At 42.4% G+C, this 21259-nt stretch overlaps 1 protein-coding gene across 1 annotated transcript; it reads right to left on the bottom strand.

The window, feature by feature from the left end:
• Positions 1-423: 423 nt before the first annotated feature.
• GGH (gamma-glutamyl hydrolase) lies at positions 424-19664 on the bottom strand. Its single transcript, XM_049633349.1, has 9 exons — positions 19462-19664; positions 16215-16326; positions 12261-12311; positions 10903-10987; positions 7846-7984; positions 5413-5519; positions 5241-5331; positions 2875-3012; positions 424-679 (listed from the first exon to the last, which is right to left on the bottom strand). The coding sequence occupies exons 1-9, from the start codon at positions 19568-19570 to the stop codon at positions 555-557; spliced, it is 957 nt and encodes a 318-aa protein (XP_049489306.1). The 5' UTR covers positions 19571-19664; the 3' UTR covers positions 424-554.
• Positions 19665-21259: the final 1595 nt, after the last annotated feature.

Below are 21259 nucleotides of genomic sequence, written 5' to 3'. Positions count from 1 at the left end.
TGTGAGAGAGAAAAAGTTCAAGACACAGGCTCAACTTTCAGGAGGTGTGCAGTGTAACTGTGGAGCTGAAAAGGCAGAAGACGAAATGTATGTATACACACACACTCACACCACACCCTCTCACATACACACTCTCTCACACACTAATACTCCCAAAACTCAAACAATGACTCCCAGTGAACGAGAGCTAAGATTTAAGAAGGGTCTTCAGCAAGGATGGGGTGGATGGTTTGGGGGTGGGGGGGAGTGGGAAGAGGTACTTATTTCTATAATCAACAGGAAAAAAATAAAATATTTGGATTTTCAATGCATTTATTTTAAGTTTCACATAAAATCTTTTCCATGGAATACACTGTGATTTTTTTTTATCTGTCTCACTGATTAATTTTCAAATGTGATATAAATATTCAAACACACTAAATGAAGAATCAGAACCAGGAACATTACAGAAAAGGAATCTCTGTGGCTTTCCATTATTGCCATGAGTAGCAAGTTATTGCAACAGTTTAATAGTGGAATTATCCCAAATTCCTGTGTTAACACATGGCAGGCTTTCAATCAAATATATAACTTTGCTGAAATGATGAGGAAATATTTCCAGTATAAACTGGACGGAACTGATAAATCAGTGCTTTATTCTCTTCCACGTCAGATTCAAAATGATGACTGTTTTTCCGAGCTGCAAGAAAAAGAGTGTTCATTTTTAAAAAGTATAAATAATCTTCAAAAGGCTACTTTATAACATGGCTTCCTATAATCAGCATTATTAAGCAGGAAAATACTACCAAAAAAGGAGAAATATCTTACAAGAACTCCCCTACATAATGCAGCATTGATTCATTACCTACCGAAAAAGAGCATCTGTATTTGCCCCGCACCAGATCCAGCGTGGGGCTCACTCTCCCACTGACTCAAACACTTACAAAGGGCCTACTGTGTGCAAGACTTGCTGCAGGGCCTGGGGACGGAAATATAAACAGGGCAAGGTCCTAGCACGCAAGAAGCCTAGTCTAGTAACCACACAGAATTGTATACTGTGATGTTTTCATGGTCTATCTTCTTGAGATGCTTCAAGAGCGAAGAGAATGGAGATGTTGGCAAAACTGAGGCATACGGAGAAGTGAGAGGCAAAGCAGAAACGGGGATAACAAGGAGGAACACAGAAGTCGGCTGAAGTTTGGGGCGCCTGGGTGGCTCAGTCAGTTAAGCATTGGACTCTTAGTTTCAGCTCAGGCCATGATCTCACGGTTCGTGAGTTTGAGCCCCACACTGGATTCTGCACAGAAGGCATGGAGCCTGCTTGGGATTCTCTCTCTCCCTCTCTCTCTGCCCCTCCCTGGCTCTCTCTCTCTCTCAAAATAAATAAACTTAAAAAAAAATTTTTTTAATTGAAAAAAAAAAACAAAAGAAGGCAGCTGAAGTCTGGGGGCGCCTGGGTGGCTCAGCCGGTCAAGCTTCCGACTTCGGCTCAGGTCATGATCTCCTGGTTCGTGGGTTCGAGCCCTGCGTTGGGCTCTGTGCTGACAGCTCAGAGCCTGGAGCCTGCTTTGGATTCTGTGTCTTCCTCTCTCTCTGCTCCTCCCCCACTCAAAGAAATGAATAAACGTTAACAAAAAAAATTTAAATAAAAAAAAAAGAGAAAAGTGAGCTGAAGTCTGAATGTGAAGCAGTGAAGGCTCAGACTTTCTCCTAAAGTGAAAATAAATATAGGCTTTGTGGCATTTTTAGAAAGAAGGATATTGGGAAATGAAGATAAAATAAACAGCTTTGCCACGTGATAATGCTGCAACAAACTGCCTACGCCGTTCTCATTTTCTCTGAATATGCAACAGGAAAATGTTACTTGGGATTAGCACTGCACAGGAGACAATTTTTTTTTTTTTTTTTTAAATTCGGAGTTTTTGTCATGAAACTACCCATTCAACTGAACATAATTTTAAACCAGAGAGAACTGAGGAGGTAAGTACTTTACTCATGAGTGTGGCCAGGAGGGCTGATAAAAACATAGGGCAGCTTGGAGACAGGGTGCAAACACAATGGGCTGGAGTTCACGCCTCGCCAGAGTATGCCGTGTCCCTTGCAAGTTGCGTTTGTAGCTCTGTCCCATAGCTGTGTCACTCAACTGGAACCTAAGCATCTACCGCCAAATTCTCAGTTTTACCCATAAATGTAACAGCATGAAAATGCCTCTGTGTTTTCATCATGAAAAAGCCCATGAACTTTCTCCAATGTGCCAATGCCTGCAGACAGGCAGCCTTAAAATCACAGACTGATGAGTATATACTCAATTTATGTAATTTTCTTAGAAAAATGACATCTAATTCTCAGAGAATGTTAAAATTAAAGCATTATTCCCACAATGACGACTCACAGGGAAAACATTTTTTTAAAAAATCTTCAAGAAAGAAAGAAAAACAAAGAACTCAACAATCTTCATGCTGTTGTTCAAGAATTCAGCACATTTTTGGGGCGCCTGAGTGGCTCAGTCGCTTAAGCATCTGACTTCGGCTGAGGTCATAATCTTGCGGTTTGTAAGTTTGAGAACCACATCGGGCTCTCCACTCTCAGTGCAGAGCCCGCTTCGGATCCTGTCTCCCTCTCTCTCTGCACCTCCCCCCCACCCAAGAAAAATAAAGTAAACACTAAAAAAAAAAAAAGTTAAGTGCGCTTTAGATTGTATAATTAACTGAAATAACTGTCCTGATTTTATTTGAATGTCTAATATCTCAATTTCAGGGCTTTCCTATGATTTAATCTTTTTTAAAGTTCAACCTATGGAACATCTACAGAGCCAAGAGAGTATAGGAAGTTCAGATGAGGGCAGTTTCCTCCAAAGCTACAGTGGACTAATAAAGTTATGTACCCGCATATTACCTTCAGCAACAAAGAACTCCGCTAAATAAAACGCCGCCATCACAGCGTTCGGAGCATGAGAAATGCCTTCTAACTTCCCCCACTCGTAAGGTGCTTTCTCTGGATGCCACTGGACACCGTATACTGGGTACCTGTACCCTGCATGAAGAACACAAACAAGTAAGCGAGGTGAGAATGCTCTAGGCTGTTACTTACAATTCAGTTATGTTTTACACCCTAGGGAAAACATTATTTTATAATTCACAGTGTCAGGGTAAAATTGCGCTCATTCTCTCAGAGACAAAAGAATTTCAGCTCAGAATGTGAACATTCACAGTACATTTCCCTGGTTTTTCAACCTTTTACAATTTGTAGCATGATTTGCTAGGTAATCAGAGAAGGGTGAAATAGTTGAGCCTCTGAGTATAACCCAGTTAAACAGTCAGGTGCCCGCGCGTGATTAGTGACACAAGTTTCTTCCACAATGGGTCTGTTTTCCCCCTACCTCATGCTGTGTTTTCATTTCCTCCCATAACGTAATCATATGAGAATGAACCATGCTGTGCATTTTTGGTGTCCTTTTACATAAGCCAGTTTGTCTCAGCCTAAACTATGTCTCTGTGGAAAGGTTCCTAACTTCATAATTGGTGTTTCAGAGGGGTCACCAGAGGCCACCTGGAAAGTGACTTTGTGGACAGTTAGGAGGTTACCGAGGAGTCTAGGTAGAACGTGGTTAACACAGAAGTTGGCCAGGACTAAGCTGGATGCAGGGAGGTAATATTTTCAAGAGGCATTTGGGGAACAGAATGTTGCACACATTTTTTAGATGTGGAGAATGAGGGCAGGAAGTCAAGGACAACATCCGAGTTTCTAACCTGGGATGGTTTGGGAAATGCCAATGCTATCATTAAAGCAAAAAAACAGAGGAAGAAAATAGTGTTAAGGAGAAGGTAACAGGTTCAGACTTCAGACTAGGCTGACCAACCTTCCCCACAATTTCCCATACACTGTTTGTAAACCCTTGGACCTCTGACCTCCCCCAAGAGCAAGCCAGCAAAAAGACCAATCTTTGAATAATAAGAACTATATCCACTTTATTTCAGTTCATTCCACTCCAGGACCCTGGCCTCTCATGTGGCACAGCCTCACTGACTCAAAGACTGTCTACTATTTCTGTAAGTTGTCATGCATTGTCCTTGCTTGCACATTAGTGATTTCTTGGCTTTGACGGCTCGTTTTCCTTAAAGTCTCATCATATGGAAATCCCTTCAAGTCTGGAATAAATGCAGTTTCCTCTGGGGCGCTTAGGTGGCTCAGTTGGTTAAGCATCCGACTTCGGCTCAGGTCATGATCTCACAGTTCATGGGTTTGAGCCCCGTGCCAGGTTCTGTGTTGACAGCTCAGAGCCTGGAGCCTGCTTTGGATTCTGTCTCCTTCTCTCTGCACACCACCGCCCCCACTTGTGCTCTCTCAAAAATAAATGTAAAAATTTAAAAAAAAAAAAAAAAAAAAAGTATTCCAAGACACCTGGGTGGCTCAGTTGGTTAAGCCTCCAGCTCTTGATTTTGGCTCAGGTCATTCATGGTTCATAGGTTCAAGCCCTGCACTGACAGCACAGATCCTGCTTGGGATTCTCTGTCTCCCTCTCTCTCTCTGACCCGATCCCCCAACCCCTTCAAAGATACATAAATTAACCATGAAAACAAGAAAGTACTCCATTTAACTCCCAGGGGTTTCGGCGTGAGTATCCCTACAGGCACTTCCTCAATATACTGGTATCCCCCACTTGCCAGAAGTCCACATGTGCCACTTCACGGTTATGAGAGACTTACGTGAGTACAGCAATGGCGTTTCTTCATGAAAGTAAAAGCCCTCTTCGGATTTCTTTCACTTAGCGGAAATAGGTTCTAATGCAAGTCCCTCATAAAACCAAGGTGGCTTTAATGCGAACTTTTGGAATGTGGGGGGATACTCTTTGCTTTGTGCCATTTTGGTTTAAGAGTTTCATAGGAAGGTTCTACTTTGGGATAGTGGGGTATACTTGTGTTTAGGAAGATGTTTTTCTGAATGTGAATCATATTTTTTGTTGTTGTCTGCGGGAGAATCTATCATGGTGCTTAATCTATACCACTGCTAAAAACAGAAGTCATTTTCTCCATTTCTATCTTTAGCTACCCTTCCCTTACTCTTTATTTTCCATTTCCCTGACCCCATTCTTGAAGAGGACCCAGGTAAATCACAACTCATTTGGAAAAAGTCGGTTTCCAAAAATGCCCTAGCTTCTATCTTCACACCCCAAAGTAACATGATTTTATAATTCATAAAAGAACTATAAAATGAAAATTAATATATAGAAACATAAGGTTTGTATGTGCCATGATATATACCTTCCATGGTTGAAATAAACTCAGTCTCGCCATCTGTATTTGTAGTTAACACATTGAAAAACTTCTTTAACTTTTCATTCATCGTAAAATTCTAGAGTATAAAAATAAAACAAAATAATTACTTCTGTAGTTAATCTAAATGCATTAATTTCATTGTTAATTAATGTGATACCGTCATGGAGAGGCTCCACTTGTGGAAATTTGCAGTTAGAGGTTCCAGTGATAATGACATCAACAAGTCAGCAGGAAAATTCTGGAACATTCTGCTCTGGAATGCACCTGAAATAATTTAAGCACAAGAGAAATGATTTAAACACAGGCAAAATAAAATCCACCAAAGTCACTGATCTAACAGCCAAAAAGAGGCCATTATTAAGACATAATCAAGATGCCTAGTTGATAAGCAAAACACATCATTTCCACATATGTTTTCTGGACAAGCACAAAATGAGTTTAACACACAAATTCAAATATGTTCTATAATCAAGTATTTTTCTTACAGAATTGTAACTTGAATAACTAAAATCCTTCCAATATTATCATTATCAGGCTGGCCATAGAGTAAGCAGAGAATTTTAACTTGAGTTATCTTGAAATCAGGTACAGTTTACCACACGAACATATTTTTGTTTTCTCAGGAAATGATCCAGAACTTTCAACATATTTTTAAAGGTATCTGGACTTTAAAAGGTTTAAAAATACCAACAATGTAGGGGTACCTGGGTGGCTTAGTCGGTTAAGCATCTGACTCTTGATTTCAGCTCAGGTCATGATCTCGAGGTTCATGGGTTCGAGTCCCACATCAGGCTCCACGCTGATAGTGCAGAGCCTGCTTGGGACACTCTCTCTCTCTCTCTCTCTGTCTCTCTCTCTCTCTCTCTCTCTCTCTCTCTGTCTCTCTCTCTCTCTCTGCCTCTCCACCATTTGCTCTCTCTCTCTCTCTCAAAATAAAAAATAAAAAAAAAAAAGGAACACCAACAACGTAGAAAAGAACATTGACCAGGCCAAGAAATCTCTACTCGGTAAAGAGATCAGAAAAGAGCAGTTTACCTCACACCAGGCTCTGGAGTCTGATGCATAAACTCAAACACCAGCAAAAGGATAAAAAAGTTCTGATGATATGCAAGGCCCTGACGCCAGCTCTCCCTAAATGGAGCCTCTCACTCAGCATGCTAATGGCTTCCATGAGAATCCCTGCACCTCAGATAATAAAAATGCACTCAGGTAAGGCACTCTTCATTTTTTTTATAAACTGGGTTCTCACCACACACATCCAAAACAGATTGACCTAATACATGTGCTTCCCACAGAGCTCTTACGATGACTAAGTGAGATAATGTGAGAAAGAACTTTGAAAAATATAGAATATTCGATGGGTTCTATGTATAAAACTACTGCTTTCCATCCAAAATCCTTATGAGAACAAGATAGCAGACGGCACTCAACTCTGAGGCTCCAGAGATCAGATAACCTACAAGAATCATTACGTAGTTACACAGAGTGGTATGACAAAGAATTTGCCTAGTTCTGTGCCCTGAGTTCCTGACAGCTTCTAAAACTCTCAGAATTTCCTGAGAAATAGGAGAGTCTCTGTAATGCTAATGAGGTGACTCCTGGTGGGGCCCTAGGCAGCTTCAAGAGGAGGCTGGTCATCAGAAAGGTCAACCACATGACTAGAGTAGGTTAGGACTTTGAACCAGCCTGACTTCCGGGGACGGAAGGGAGACTGGAGATTGAGTACAGTCACACAGCCCACGATTTAATCAACCTTGCCTTCGCAATGAAACCCCAGGAAAAAATTCCTGACATGCCAGGAGGGTGATGTGACTCAACAGGGAGAGGACACAGAGGTTCTGCGCTCCCTCCCCAGATGTCACCTTGTGTGTATCCTTTATAATAAAAGTTAGCGCAGACACAGCACCTTCCTGAGTTCTGAGAGTCATTCTTGTGAATTACTGAGCCTCAGGAAGGGTCATGGGAATCCTCAAAATTGTGGCCAGTTGGCGAGTAGTGTGGGTGGCCTTGCGGATGTGACTTATGGCTGGTGTATCTTGAAATAAGGGCAGTCTAGCTGGGGAGATAACCTTTAACTGGAGGCTGAGCTAACTCCGGGTGGTCAGTACCAGAATCGAAAGTACACCACAGCTGGGATTCAAACAGAGTACACAGCCAAGGGAACAGTGCTGTACTATAATAGTTAGAGCTAACATTTACGAGACTTGTATTGAAAGCGTTTCACACAGTACCTGGAAAGCAGCGTCTTGTTCAGTCCTCACAAACGACCATAAGAGGAAAACCCTTAAAATCAGGAAATGAAAGCCGAGAGAGGCTAAGCCATGCCTCAAGGCAAACGCGACAAAGTAGGACTCAAACCCAGGCCCGACCTCAGAGGTCTTAATCACACATGGTCCCAGGAGCACTACAGGCAATGAGGGCTCCTCCAGCCATCTTCACAGCTCAGTGCAAAAGCGATCATCCACCTCGTCAGCTTGTGTAAATCATTTAAGAATCAGTAAACATTAGGAGCATTTCCGATGTGGAGATGTGCCACTTACGAATCCTGCCCAGGTAATATCTTTCAAAGGCTGGAAAAGACAGTACTCACCTTTGGTGAAGTTGAGCGGCATCGTAACTCCTTCCGTTTTCGTGAGCGTTAATAAGCACTCCCCACTAATCAGATACGAAAGCTCTTCAAATCCAAGGCATGTGCCCCACACAGGAAAATAGTCTCCATCATCGAAACTCTTTGCAGAGTGGAAGAGAAAACTAAGCTTATTCAACTTTTCGAAACAAAAATTATACATTTGGTTTGTCATGATGAGACAGGCACGTCATGCGTGGGTTTCTAAAGAACTTTCCAGGATCCATAAGTAGGCTAGCACTTCATCTTTCCTCAGACCAAGCTCCTATATAATAATTCAGCTTGAGTCAAACTACCTAACCTCACCTGCGCTGGGAAAAAGACTGACATCTGCCAGGCGGCTACTAACCAACACAAGTAACAATCAGAGACTGCAACCACCAAAGGTAACGCTAGATAAACGCCCATTTATACATCTTCTAGAAATCTTGTTGCTTTGGATGATTGTCTGGTTGGAACACACTCTGAAGTCCCTCCTCCATTCTAAGCATTTATAGTAATAGCTGCATGATTTAAATCAGATTTAAATCAGGGGAAAGCTATGATCTGGAAGGGAAGGAATGAATGGTCAGTAAGAATAAGGCCAAGCAAAAGTGAAATAAATTTGCATAAAGTGAAAGTTGCCAACTAAAGAAGTACAAATGTATTGAGCTTCTTCAAAAGGAGTCACAACAACTAGCACGGATGGGGAGAAAGTTTTCCAGCAACTCCATTTTTTTGGCTGAGGAATGATTAAACCCATATGTACTGATATTACCAACATGCGTTTTGCAACTTTTCTAAAAGCAGTGATTTTCCTGCATACATTGTAAAATATAACCTAACAGTCACTCATTTTAAGTGAGGAAATTGTTAAGGTTTCCCCCTTTTTTTTTTTCCTGTTCCTCTCTAAGAAAAATACAGATTTACATTAATTCCTATACTTTCCATCCCAAGGTAGGATTTCTAACACTTTATATGCAGGTCTGGCAAATTTTATTTTTAGAAGCTAGAGTTGCATCCATCAAGTTGAAAGGTCATACTGCATCTATAGTAAACACAAAAGAGGGCTTAACTGTTCTGTGTCCATAAGTACCAAATTAATTTCTCGGCTAAATGTTAAGTCCTTGCTTGCTGGGACCACATCTTTTATTTTTTGTGGATCCTCCACAAAGCCTAGCAGAGCAAAGGACACAGAGTAGCAGTGAACAGATCTAACAGACTTCGCTTCTCAAGGCTTCTTCAGGGAGGGCTTTGTGGATCCCAGGAGCTGTAGCTAAATCAGTTCAAGGTGGCTGAGCTATTTTCCTTTGCTTTGAAATCTTCAGGTAGCTAATTACATTTTAAAAAGTAGACTTTCAGGGGGCACGTGGGTGGCTCAGTCAGTTAAGCACCTGACTCTTGATTTTGGCTTAGGTCATGATCTCATGGTTCGTGAGTTCAAAACTGCACATCAGGCTCTGCACTGATAGTGCAAAGTCTGCTTGGGATTCTGTCTCCATCTCTGCCCCTCCCCTGCTTGCTCTCTATCTTTCTCGCAAAATAAATAAAAGCAAACTTTACAAAAAAAGTAGACTTTTGGATCTTATGGATTATGTGTTTCCTTTTTTTTTTTTTAATTGAACAAGCTAGTTACATGAGTCCCGTATGCAAAAGGAAAAATGACTACTTTATAATGTCCATATGTATTTCCCAAATGCATTTTAAATCACTCACATTACAAAATGTCCACTTTGTTCACTTTTTTAAAAAAATATCCACTGAGCATGTACTAAGTACATGGTAGCATGTGATATGAAATGAGGAACACCTCAAAAGGTGCTAGAACTGTGAAATCTGAAGAGACATAAGTAGCTAACCTCAACATAGTCTGTCTTCTGAAATATAAGCTCCTGAAGGTCGCAGATCCTGTCATATTGCAGAGTTGGAGCTAAGTAAATGTTTGAACTATTCTACAACAAAACACTCTAAAAGTTAAGAGGGAGTGGGACACCATTCCAATTGGAGTTGGCAAAGCAACTTCTACAGAAGGGGAGTAGCACCTTAGTCTGGAAACACAGCCAAACTGTGCACTGGGGATAGAATGGAAAGAAACAGACTAAACCAATTTAAAAGTAAGAGGACACAGGGGCGCCTGGGTGGCTCAGTCAGTTAAGTTTCTGACTTCAGCTCAGGTCATGATCTCAAGGTTCCTGAGTTCGAGCCCCACATTGGGCTCTCTGCTGTCAGCATGGAGCCTGCTTAGAATCTCTGTCCCCCTCTCTGCATCTCTCTCTCTTAAAAATGAATAAAACATTAAAAAAAATTTTTTTTAAGTAGGAGGACACAGAACATATGCTAGGAATACCAACCTGGCTTCAATTATGTGCATAAGGAAAAGCTGGAAAAGTGGGGATGTGGACACACTACATGTCTTGACCCAAAGACTATGATAGGCTACAGATTACCTAGCCTAACCATTAAAAGTCTTTAAGCAAGTATCTCGGATGCTAAAGGCATTTCTTTTAGGGAAATGTTTAAGGGCCGGGGGAGATACCAGGGCCAGCAAGATTATAGTTCAGGAGAGAAACAGTAAAGATCTGAAGTATGGTGCAAACGTGGGCTCAGTGTGAGACATCAGAAAGGAATCAAGAGGCTTTGGTGCCTGGTGACACTGTGGAGTCTAAGGTAACCGTTCAAGGTCAAATAGGACGGAGAGGAGCTTTCAAGAGGAGATGACAATTAGTAACATACGAACAATGCCTGGTTCATAAGACACAAAACAGCTTACTAAGCCCACATAAGGACCTGGATCATATTAATGAGCACCGACATAGAGGGCCGGTCTGCGAGACTCTGGTTCCCTGGGCCAGCCAGAACTAAATGAAGAACACAGAAAACAGGTGACAGCTGCCACGAACTTTGGAGCTGGCAGCTCCAAAGGTAAAGCGGGATGAGCCAGGGAAATCGTGAAGGAAGTACCACCACACGCTTAAAAAAGCATTATCCCCACGGAAAATTACAAAAACCCATCTGGTATAATAAACGATGAACAATATCTACCTGTATGGCCAAGTTGTAAAATTTTTTGGCTGCGAGGGCGTAACCAGACTTCTTGAGATTCGCGCTTCCTCCAGGGAAAAGGATCCTGAAACGACATAAAAGTGGGTGCATTTCAACCTCACGCCCCACTGAAAATAAACTCTTTTTACTTTAAAACAAGTTTTGCCTTAGGGCACCTGGGTGGTTCAGTCGGTTAAGCGTCCAACTTCGGCTCAGGTCATGATCTCCTGGTTCAGGCCCCTTGTCGGGTTCCAGATTCTGTGTCTCTCTCTTTCTCTGCCCCTACCCCGCTCGCACTCTCTCTGTCTCTCTGTCTGTCTCTCTCTCTCAAAAATAAACATTAAAAAAAATTTTAAATACATTTTGCCTTACCACATAAGTAACAGTATCATTAATGAAAGAAACTACAGCAAAAAGATAAAATATTTACACTCCCACACATTCACAAACTGCCGTAGTTAATACTTTTGTGCATATTCTCCTGCAATTTCTTCAATAAACGAGTTTATTTTTGAGATAGAGTATAGACAAATTAAGGATAAATAGGCAGGGGAGGGGAGGAGAGTATACAAAACTAGAAATCAAGTCGAGATAAAATTCCAGGCACAGCTAGGTTTAAATTCAGGGGATCAGTGATGGCAAAATCAAATGCAGGCTCATAATCGTGCATTGGTTTTGGCTCATAGAGAATTACTTTTAATCCTAAAGAACAAACTGGTCATAAAAATATACATGGGCTAGAAGCAAATATCCATGAGAATTTAATTTTTTTTTCATTTTTTTAAGTTTATTTATTTTGAGAGGGAGAGAAAGAGAGTGAGCAAGCAGGGGAGGGGCAGAGAGAAAGGGAGAGAGAAAATCCCAAGCAGACTCCATGCCTCAGCACAGAGCCCGAGGCAGAGCTCGAACTCATGAACCGTGAGATCATGTCCCGAGCTGAAGACGGACGCTCAAACAACTGAGCCATTCAGGAGCCCCTCGAACTACCTTCTGAAAGATCACCAATTCCGATCCCCAGACTTAGAACTTCTAAATCCCCTGAGCAGGCAGTATGCCATGCCATTCAAAGTGGCTTCAAAACATTAAAGACAAGCATTAAAGGAACAAAGATTATGTGACACTTAAAAAAAAAAAAAAAGACCTAAATGTATCTACCATGTAGCATTTATTTCTTAGGCCACTTCTGGTCTGCAGTACTTTTTCAACTCTCAACAAAACGATTCCTAAAACGGAATTCAGAAAACTACCATTACACCACTACAAGATAGTTACATTGAAACATGTATCCTTTTATGTATTTTTGCAAAAATAGATGACCTCCACCTCGTTCCCTATATCAAATCAATGCTTCAACTTACCCATTAATAGACCGGAAAAGCCTTTCATACTCTTCTTTGGTAAGATCAGGTCTGAAAACAACAAAAACAATTATAAAACATCCATTTCCAAAACTGAAAGAAAAAAGACTGAAAATAAAGTCCCCACATTAATTAAAAAAAAAAAGAAAGAAACATAATTCTTAAATGCTAGGCAATATCTCTCTCCCTTCCTAGAGATATTTTTTCAAACTACATGAAAATCATATACTGTAAGTATATCCTGTGTTGCTAATCAAACAAGTGAATGTGTTTTCATGTGGTCTCAATATAACTTAATATTGTGAAGTGTGTGTTAGTATGTAAAACTTTAAAGACCATGAGATTTGGGCACCAGTAATTTCTCTGTTAGCTGGAAACTATCAACAACACGTAAGGATACTCAGTAGTTTTATATAAAGACTAAATAAAAAGATTTATGAATATGCCTACCTTAACTACAGGCAGTTTGGGCAGATAAAAAACAACACATATAAATGCCAAGTCCCTTCTTCATCCCACCCCCACCACTAACTGCAAAGATCTGGAGACCACTGTGTTTTCAAAAGTCAGAAGAGTTCCGATCTAGGGACAGACTACATGTACACCACTGTAGACCGGTGCAATTTGCCCAGGTAATTATTCTGAAGCTCCCTTCATCAGACCCCGCTTAAGGGCTCCTAACATCACCACGTTATTGACGATTTTACCCCCTTCTCCAGAGAAAAGTGATGGGATTAATCTGTGAAAATTTAGTTAGGTCATAGTAAAATGGGTTTTGCTCTTCCAAAAGTTCACAAAATGCAAGAACAAGAGAAGAGAGCATCGTGATTATGAAATTCCTGCAACAGCTTTCCTACGTTAAGCAGTCTTCTGGTTCTGTAAGAGAATAACAAGACATAACGCCCTTTCAATCCGCCACAAAAGTGGGTTTCTGATCAAATGTCAACCACAGTCCATTTCTGCCCTAGGGAAAGTTTAAGGAACAGTTAGAACACCTCTCCCATTATTAAACACACTTATGATGCCCGGAACTTGGCTGTGCTTTGTTGTGCTGGGTTTTCCTCAAAGTCCAAATGAGCCTTGCCAGTCCGGGTCTCTTTAGAAGTTCATAATAATCCTCCTCCCAGCAGAGAGCTACAAAGCAGTGGGTGATATTAATGGTGCCTACCATTATCTTAGATGAAGGATACATGGGCAAGTGGCCCTGACTTGGGAAGCAGCAGGGAGATGAAACGTGAGTCCGCATTCCCAGCACCCTGCCAGTCCAATCTCCCCAGACTGTGCCAGTGACAAGGGAACCGAACAGTCAGGACCCAGAATCTTCCCCATGGATGTTTAAACCAGGACAGACAATCCTCACAGGAATGGATTTAGATCACTCAGCTACATTCCAGGGACTTCTACCAACTAGCCATGCATGCTGGTTTCAGTCATTTCATTAATTCTAAATAAATGGCTCCCATATTGTGCATGACTGAATTTTTGGACCCAGGTAATCACTTTTAAGGGGCTTAATTGTTGGGGGAAGGAGGGGAAGAAGTGTCATGAACTCAAGTGCCTCAGAGACCAGACAGCAAAAACAGGCCAGGTCATATTCTCTGAATATAGATGTTGCTTGCATGTTGTGATACTTTCTAGAAACGAAAGACCTTCTCAATAGGATATGAACTAGTTTGCTCTCTCGTTAACTAAAAGAAAACGGCTTAAGCCTGATAATGATGGTGGATGACACAGTTTCAGTGGCACAAAGAGGAGTGACAGGCCTTGTTGCCAATGTTGTTTTATTTGAAGTCAGCTCCATATCATTATCTTGGCGGGGGGAGAGAAGAAGGCCAGAAATTCAGACTTTCATGAAGGCTTCTGACTTGTAAATGTTTAAAAATGTTACAAAACGCTGTGTGAACAAAACAAATTTTTAAATCAAAAGGGGTCAATGCTACCCTTCAGGAGGACGCTGATCCTGGGTTCCACCAGTGGGGATTTAGCATAACCTCAGGGCACCAGGCACCTGAGAAGGCAGAAGGACAACAAAGACAAACCCCTTTACCTATTCCGGAATTTTCCTTGGGTCTTCCATCCTCCTCCTTATCCCTTCTAAGCCACGGAAGTTGACCCCCAGCATCCCAAATGCGGAAATAAACTCAACCTTATCAGTGTGGCCACTTCAGTCCCATTCTACATTAGGCAATCCTCTGTAGGTCACTCTGGAAATTTAGCTGCCATGAATCACATTGCTTTTGTAGGACTCTATGATTCTAACTGCTAGTGGTACACCTTAAAATGAACTTTGGGAACCCAACCTGGAAATTAACCTATGTGCTGACAGTCACACTTTCAGTGACTCCGTCATAAATGCCAGTATTCCGTTCCCAGTCATCAGGTTTCAAAACTTCCTCAGTTTCAAAACTTCCCCAAGTTTCAAAACTTGCCCCGTTTCAAAACTGGTCATTCTTGACTATTCCTCCCTGTGCCCTTTCATTCTATTAGTCATCAAATCTTGTTGATATTTTTAGAGAACGTTTACCCATCAGTCCTACAGCAAGCACTGCTCTAAGCCAAGCCTGCATCACTTCACACATAGCCTACCTCAACGGTCTCTGAAGTCGTCTACCTGCCTCGTGTCTCTCCTACCTCCCATCCAGGTGATCAGCACTAATGTCCTAAAAAACCACTTGCAGAGAAAGCTTCGGTGATGAAAACATTGAAACTCTGTTCTGAAGACTCTCTAAAGCCTCCTCGGCTCTAAAACTCTGGTGTTGGGGCGCCTGGGTGGCTCAGTCAGTTAAGCAGCCGACTTCATCTCAGGTCACGATCTCGCAGTTTGTGAGTTCGAGCCCCGCATCGGGCTCTGTGCTGCCAGCTCAGAGCCTGGAGCCTGCTTCGGATTCTGTGTCTCCCTCTCTCTCTCTGCCACACCCTGCCCCCTGCTTGCTTGCTTTCTGTCTCTCAAAAAAATGAGTAAACGTTAAAAAAAAAAAAAATGTAAACTCTGGTATTATCTAGGTTCCAAATAAGATCTCACTTGAAAAAATTAGATCTGCTACTAAAAACTGAAAGACAAGTGCCAAAGTGAAAGGGGTAGAGGCACTTAAACGTAAAAGGTTAAGCAAGAAGATGACCCTCATGAAGCTAAACATAAAGCCATGTTGTGGTACAACTCTCTCAGCTGTAATGCTTGCATTTTCATTATTAGTGTTTTATTTGAAGAGTAGCTTTCTTTGTTACAACTTTTTAACGTAAAATTAATGACAAAAACAGGTTTCCCAAAGCAAACAGCTGTGTTTTATGTGTGAAGTCGCTTATGATGGATAGGTAAGAGTGCCAGAAGATTGTAAAATACACTAATTTGGGGTGAAAAAATATTATAGATACTTGTAAGGTTTTGTTAAAAAATTCAGTTCTTTCCAAATCAAAATATGACATAAGTCATTTTAGTCTTACTAGGCCATTATATCACCAAAAGTAATGTAGCTCCTTTAAAACTGTAATAATTGTAATTTATACTGAATAATTGTAATTCATATTGTAATTTATGCTGTATTAGTCATTCACAAACATTAAAACAGAGTGTGAAGGTATTTTAAAAGTCATCTTCTAAAAACCTCTTTTATTCCCCAAGTGTTCCCGTATCCTAATATGATGGAATAAAGCTGGTTAAGTTTTAGATCCTTTTACTCCGTTACTTTCCAAATACCACCTTTTCCGGAGTATAGGAAACTGTCATTTTGTTCTTTACCGAATGCACAGGACAGACTTCTAATAGCTTGGCAAATACAGCTTTATTCACACTTTAAACAATTTAATGAGAGACCCTAAGCATTAGATTTGTGGCAAAAATCAGGTGCAACGTTGCCACGTTTAAATGATGCAATCATAGCAAAGGATGAGATAGACGATAATTTGCAATAAAGCAGGAGTTTTTTCCTTGTATGGTGTAAAAATATTGGATCATACCTTATCGGTACTACTCTTGCACCTGCAGACTCCAGATATTTTACATAGGATGCAGCAATATAGTATTTTCCCAGGCTTTTCATTTCCTTACTGCACGTTTGCATTAATACTCCTAAATTACAAAAAGAGAGAAAGAAAGGGTGGGGGAGAAAACAGTTTTAGTTTCAAGCAATTTCCTCTTTTTCTTACTCAGAAACAGAAGCATATCAGAGTAAAGATACCACTACCTTACTTGTTTAATTACCAGAATGAAACACCAAGCTTCCCCTATAAGTGCATCCATAAACTTTGAGAAAAGAGCAAGAGGAGGCTGATAGGAGTTTCAAGTAGCAGCCTCTTTCTCACCTCAGTTAGGGAGACCAAATGAGCCCCAAAGCAGGTTTACAATAGCACCAGCCTCCTTCACACAACCCAGAATCAATCTCACATCCTTAAATCTAGAAGGAGGCCTCTCCCCTCCCATACACACTCAAAGACACATTGTTTCCTTGACAATAAAGCAGTGGAAATATACCTTCTTTCCACATAGCTCCAGAATCAGCAACACTATGGTAATCTAAGCAACCAACATCTTGGCTGATTATAATACCTTCTTAAAAAGCCTGTCTGTATCCCTTCTTAAACAACCCGCAACAACTCCAACCTATTCTCCACGTGGAAAGAGATCTGATCGTATCACCATTCAGTCATCCATTTCTTCATTCAGTACGTTACTGGATCATAATATTTACCAGGCACTGAACTAGGTGCTGGGGACACATGAATGAACAAAACACAAATCCCTCCCTTGTGGACTTTAATCCTAGTGTGCGGGAGGGAGAGAAGAGAGGACAAATAACTAACAAGATAAAAGGTTATAATATAAAGTCTGATGGCTGGTGGTAAATGCTAAGGATTGAAAAAGTAGAGCGGAGTAAGAAGGTGTGTGTTGGAGAGGGGGAGGAGTTGGTCCCATCTATCCAGAGGTCCCATCTAGCCGGTCTCTTACATATGATGGCCAGGTAAATCCCCCCTGAGGATCCTCCCTTTCTGAGAAGGCAGAACATGACATTTGAGCCGCGGCTTCAGAGAGATGAGGGAGAAAACCATAGGCAAATATCTGGAAGAAAAAGGATCCAGGGCGTGGGAATAGCATGTGCAAAGGCCCTGAGTCCAGTGGGCGCCTATCACATCGCAAGGAGTCCATATGATTAGAGCCCTGTTTAAGTTTCTCCTTGTTTAAGCCACTGGGTCCCTAAACTTTCATAAACTCTCTAAGACCCTGTGTGCTCCGCCCCACCTCCCACCCAGGTTGCCTCTTATCACTGAAACCTCAGCCCCAGAAAGCCACTGGCATCCAGTATACAGCAAAACATGTCTGTTTGGAGAACACAGTATCACTCGCTGCTTCACCACCTGGAATACCTTCACAGTCTCTGTGGGCCACCTGACTGGAAGGGCTCCCTGTATCAATCACTTCTGTATTCCCAGCTTCTTGCAAAAAGTTGTCAGGCACTCAGTGGACATGTGCCCAATACCAGAATGTGTTCACTAGGACTGTCTTCCTTGTTGTGGACAGGCAGGATTATTTCCACTGAGAAAAATGAACTGTGGTAGGGAAAGAATTCGGGGGTGTCATCGGAAATGGGAGAATAGAATGGTACAAGGCAGGCAAGGTGAGGTGCCATAAAAAAGGGTCTGGGACAGGTGAACATAAGTACCAAGAAGGGGAAAAGTATATTAGAACAGGTAAGTTCCACCGTCTTCTCCCCTGCCCTGCCCCTTTACCCACATATTCACTTTTCCAATCTATGGGGGGAAGCTCAGGTCGTACGTAAGTCCCTCAACATGTAAGTCCCCCCAGATTCCACCCATACTTTAAGACCATCTCACAACGTTTGTGATTTCCTCGTCTTTGAATCCTTTGCACTTCCGCATTCAATGTCTTGCACACAGTAGGTGCTCAGTTATTTTGTCTTAATTCATGTGACCAAAAGCAGACTCTCCCTTTTTTCTATATTTAACCCTGAATTACCACTGTTTCTAGGAGAGGGAAAAGAGTCCCCCTCTTTTTCCTTTTTGCCTCCTCTGTGTACTCACAATTCTCAACACACTACATAGAACTTTATTTTGAGTTAATTCTCCTGGGAGACTCTAACCACCATTTTATGAAACCACCCAATTTATGAAATAAGGCATTCCAAGTTCTAAATATTGATATGAAACCCATTTGAGGGGCTCCTGGTTGGCTCAGTCAGTTAAGCGACTGACTTCGGCTCAGCTCATGATCTTGCGGTTTGTGAGTTCGAGCCCTGCGTCCAGCTCTGTGCTGACAGCTCAGAGCCTGGAACCTGCTTTTCTGATTCTGTGTCTCCCTCTCTCTCTGCCCCTCCCCTGCTCATGCTCTGTCTCTCTCTGTCTCGAAAATAAATAAAAACATTAAAAAAAAAATAAAAACATCAAAATTTCAGCACTACTAATATATATGAAAAAACACTCATTTACTTTCTCTTTAGTAACAGAATATGCTGTTCCTCTTACGGAAGATAAAAGAGTTTGAATGGCATAATACTACCTCGAAAATAAAGTCAATCTTAATTGTCTGACACAAATTGCTTTTGGTAAATTTTAATTCTAGGCTGATTGATGTTTCCTGGATAGCTTTCTCCTTCCCTGCCTTGAATGTCTGTTTGGGCAAGGCAAACTGATCTTACTCTTCTTAAAACATAAATTAGTTGAAAATGAAAAATTAGAAGCTTCACTTTCACACAGAGTAGAACTGACATTAGGGTTCTACTAGCCACTGCTGCCCTCCGGTGCTGAAGAATGACAAAAATCCAAACTATACCATAATTTCTTGATTATCTGGTCAATTCGATTTTTGTATGTGTAATGCACTGTACCTTGAAACAACGCCCTCGCTCCGTGAAGCTGTAATAAACATAACGCATATACAGTTTGTTGAGTTAGTAGAAATTCCTAGCTATGTACCAAAAAGAAAACAATCCGCAGGATTCTTCCCAGCGCACCCTCCTCCCCTCCAACTTCAAGAGCCATTCGAGTTTGAATCAGCAGGCAGCCCCAATATTTCGGCACGATCCAAACGGCGTCTGGGCTCGGCTCTTACTCGTGCTACAAATGAAGGCACCCAACGTAACCCTGGACTCGGGTATTTCCAAACCGGGACGCAGCAGCTGGAGCCCAGCGGCGGGAAGTGCCAAGGACGGACACCCGGCCCCAGCCCGCGGCTCCCGCCCAGCCTTCTTACCGATGATGGGCTTCTCGGAGGTGGAGGCGCGAGGAGCGCACAGCCCGCGGCTGGCCGCCCAGCACAGGAGCAGGCTCAGCACGCACAGCAGGCGCTCCAGGCTCGCCATCGCGCCCGCCGCCTCCCGCCGCCTTTCAAAAGCACAGCTGGCAAGACACCAGAGGCTGCAGCCGCGGCGACAGCGGCGGCGGGGCGGGCCGTCCCCGGACCGCGCGGGGGCGGCGGGCTGGGGCGGGGCTCCGCCGCGGAGGCCTGTGGGAAATGCAGTTCCGGCGCGCGCGGCGGCCGCGGGGCCTGCGCGGAAGGTTCCGGGGGCGCTGTCGCCGCACGCGTCCCATTGCTCGGCCCTCGTTCCGCCGCCTGCGACCCCGCGGCCGGTGCGGAGACACCGGAAGCTGCTCTGCGGGACCGGGGTGGACGGAATCCTCCTTTGGACTGTTCTATGGATGTGACCTTCAGTCCCGGGTAAGGGAGCCCAGGCTCTCGAAGGGGAACCTGCGAGTCTCCGCCAGACCGAGTCTTGTAACCAAGCAGGAAGCGGGCCTGGCGAGAGGTTGAGAATTCGTCTGAGAACTTTGCGCCAACCATCGCTGCCGCCTTAAAGGCCAGACGTTGACTTTAGGAATGCTGGCAGCTGGGTTGGGCACTCCAGCGTTCCGTGGAAGGATAGACTGTGACTTCAGAGGTAATTTCCACATCCTGCTGTGTGTTTTCAGGGTCCAGGCAGCCCAAGGAAACAAAGGGAAGAGGGAAGGACGATGGATGTGAACACGTTCCCAGGCGCGTGGCCTCAGCTCCGAAGTGGGTCAAGGAGGGGCCACCCCCTGGCATCCCCTGCAAAGGGGCACGTCCCCTTCACTGTTAGCGTCAGCCACAGACTTGCGGGCCCTACGCACAGGGCCAGAAATGATCACTTTGGCTCCTGGGCATTAAAAGTATTTTGTGTCTGTTTAAAATTTCAGAAGAGATTTAGAATCAACTAGGGTGGGAAACTAGGTAAGAGACAGAAACCTTTTGCTTTTTGTACGAACACCCAAATACGAAGATATGGTTTGTACTGGGTGCAAGTGCCCAACTCCAAGGGCCAAATTAAATTCAGAATAAAATTCTTGAGTGTTGAAAGTCTACGCAATCAGTACTGAACATTGAGGATGCAAAGGTGAATTGGACAATGACTTTTTTACAGGAAGTTTGCAGTTTCTTAAGGAGAAAAGACAGGACCAGAACACAACTTGTGGAGAGAGCAAGAATATAGTTTTGGCGTGTTTCAAGAAGAGTGAATGCAATAAATTATCTGGTTCGACAAGAAAATAGTGCTCCTGTAGAAGGGTGTGGTGAAGAGATAAACCCAAAGGATGTGGTTAAAGACATTATGAAAGGCCTTAAGTGCTCAGCTAGTTTTGAGCATAATTTTTGAACAGAGGAGGAGCCTTGGTGAATATGAATTTGAGGTGTCGGAGAGGTAACCATCCGCAAAGGAAAAATTATTACCTGGCATGATACACAAAAAATAAACTCCATATAGATAAGAATGTGAATGTGAAAAGCAAAATATACTTCGATAAGAAAACATAGGAGCATATGTTCATGACTTTGATGGCAAATGTTAATGGAGCAAAATAATAGATTTGACAATGCTATAATTTTGAAACTTTTATGTGACTTTAAGAAAGTTAAAGATAAGGCACAAACTTGGAAAATATATTTATAAAATATAGAATTTTAAAAGTTTGTTTCTAGAATATACAAAGAACTAAAATCAGTAAGGACAGCAGCCCAAAAGAAAATTAGGGAAAGA

Source organism: Panthera uncia, chromosome F2, assembly GCF_023721935.1.
Source record: "Panthera uncia isolate 11264 chromosome F2, Puncia_PCG_1.0, whole genome shotgun sequence".
In the NCBI taxonomy this organism is placed as follows: domain Eukaryota; kingdom Metazoa; phylum Chordata; class Mammalia; order Carnivora; family Felidae; genus Panthera; species Panthera uncia.
Note: the sequence above shows the minus strand (reverse complement) of the source record. Positions and strands in the feature narration are given on the sequence as shown.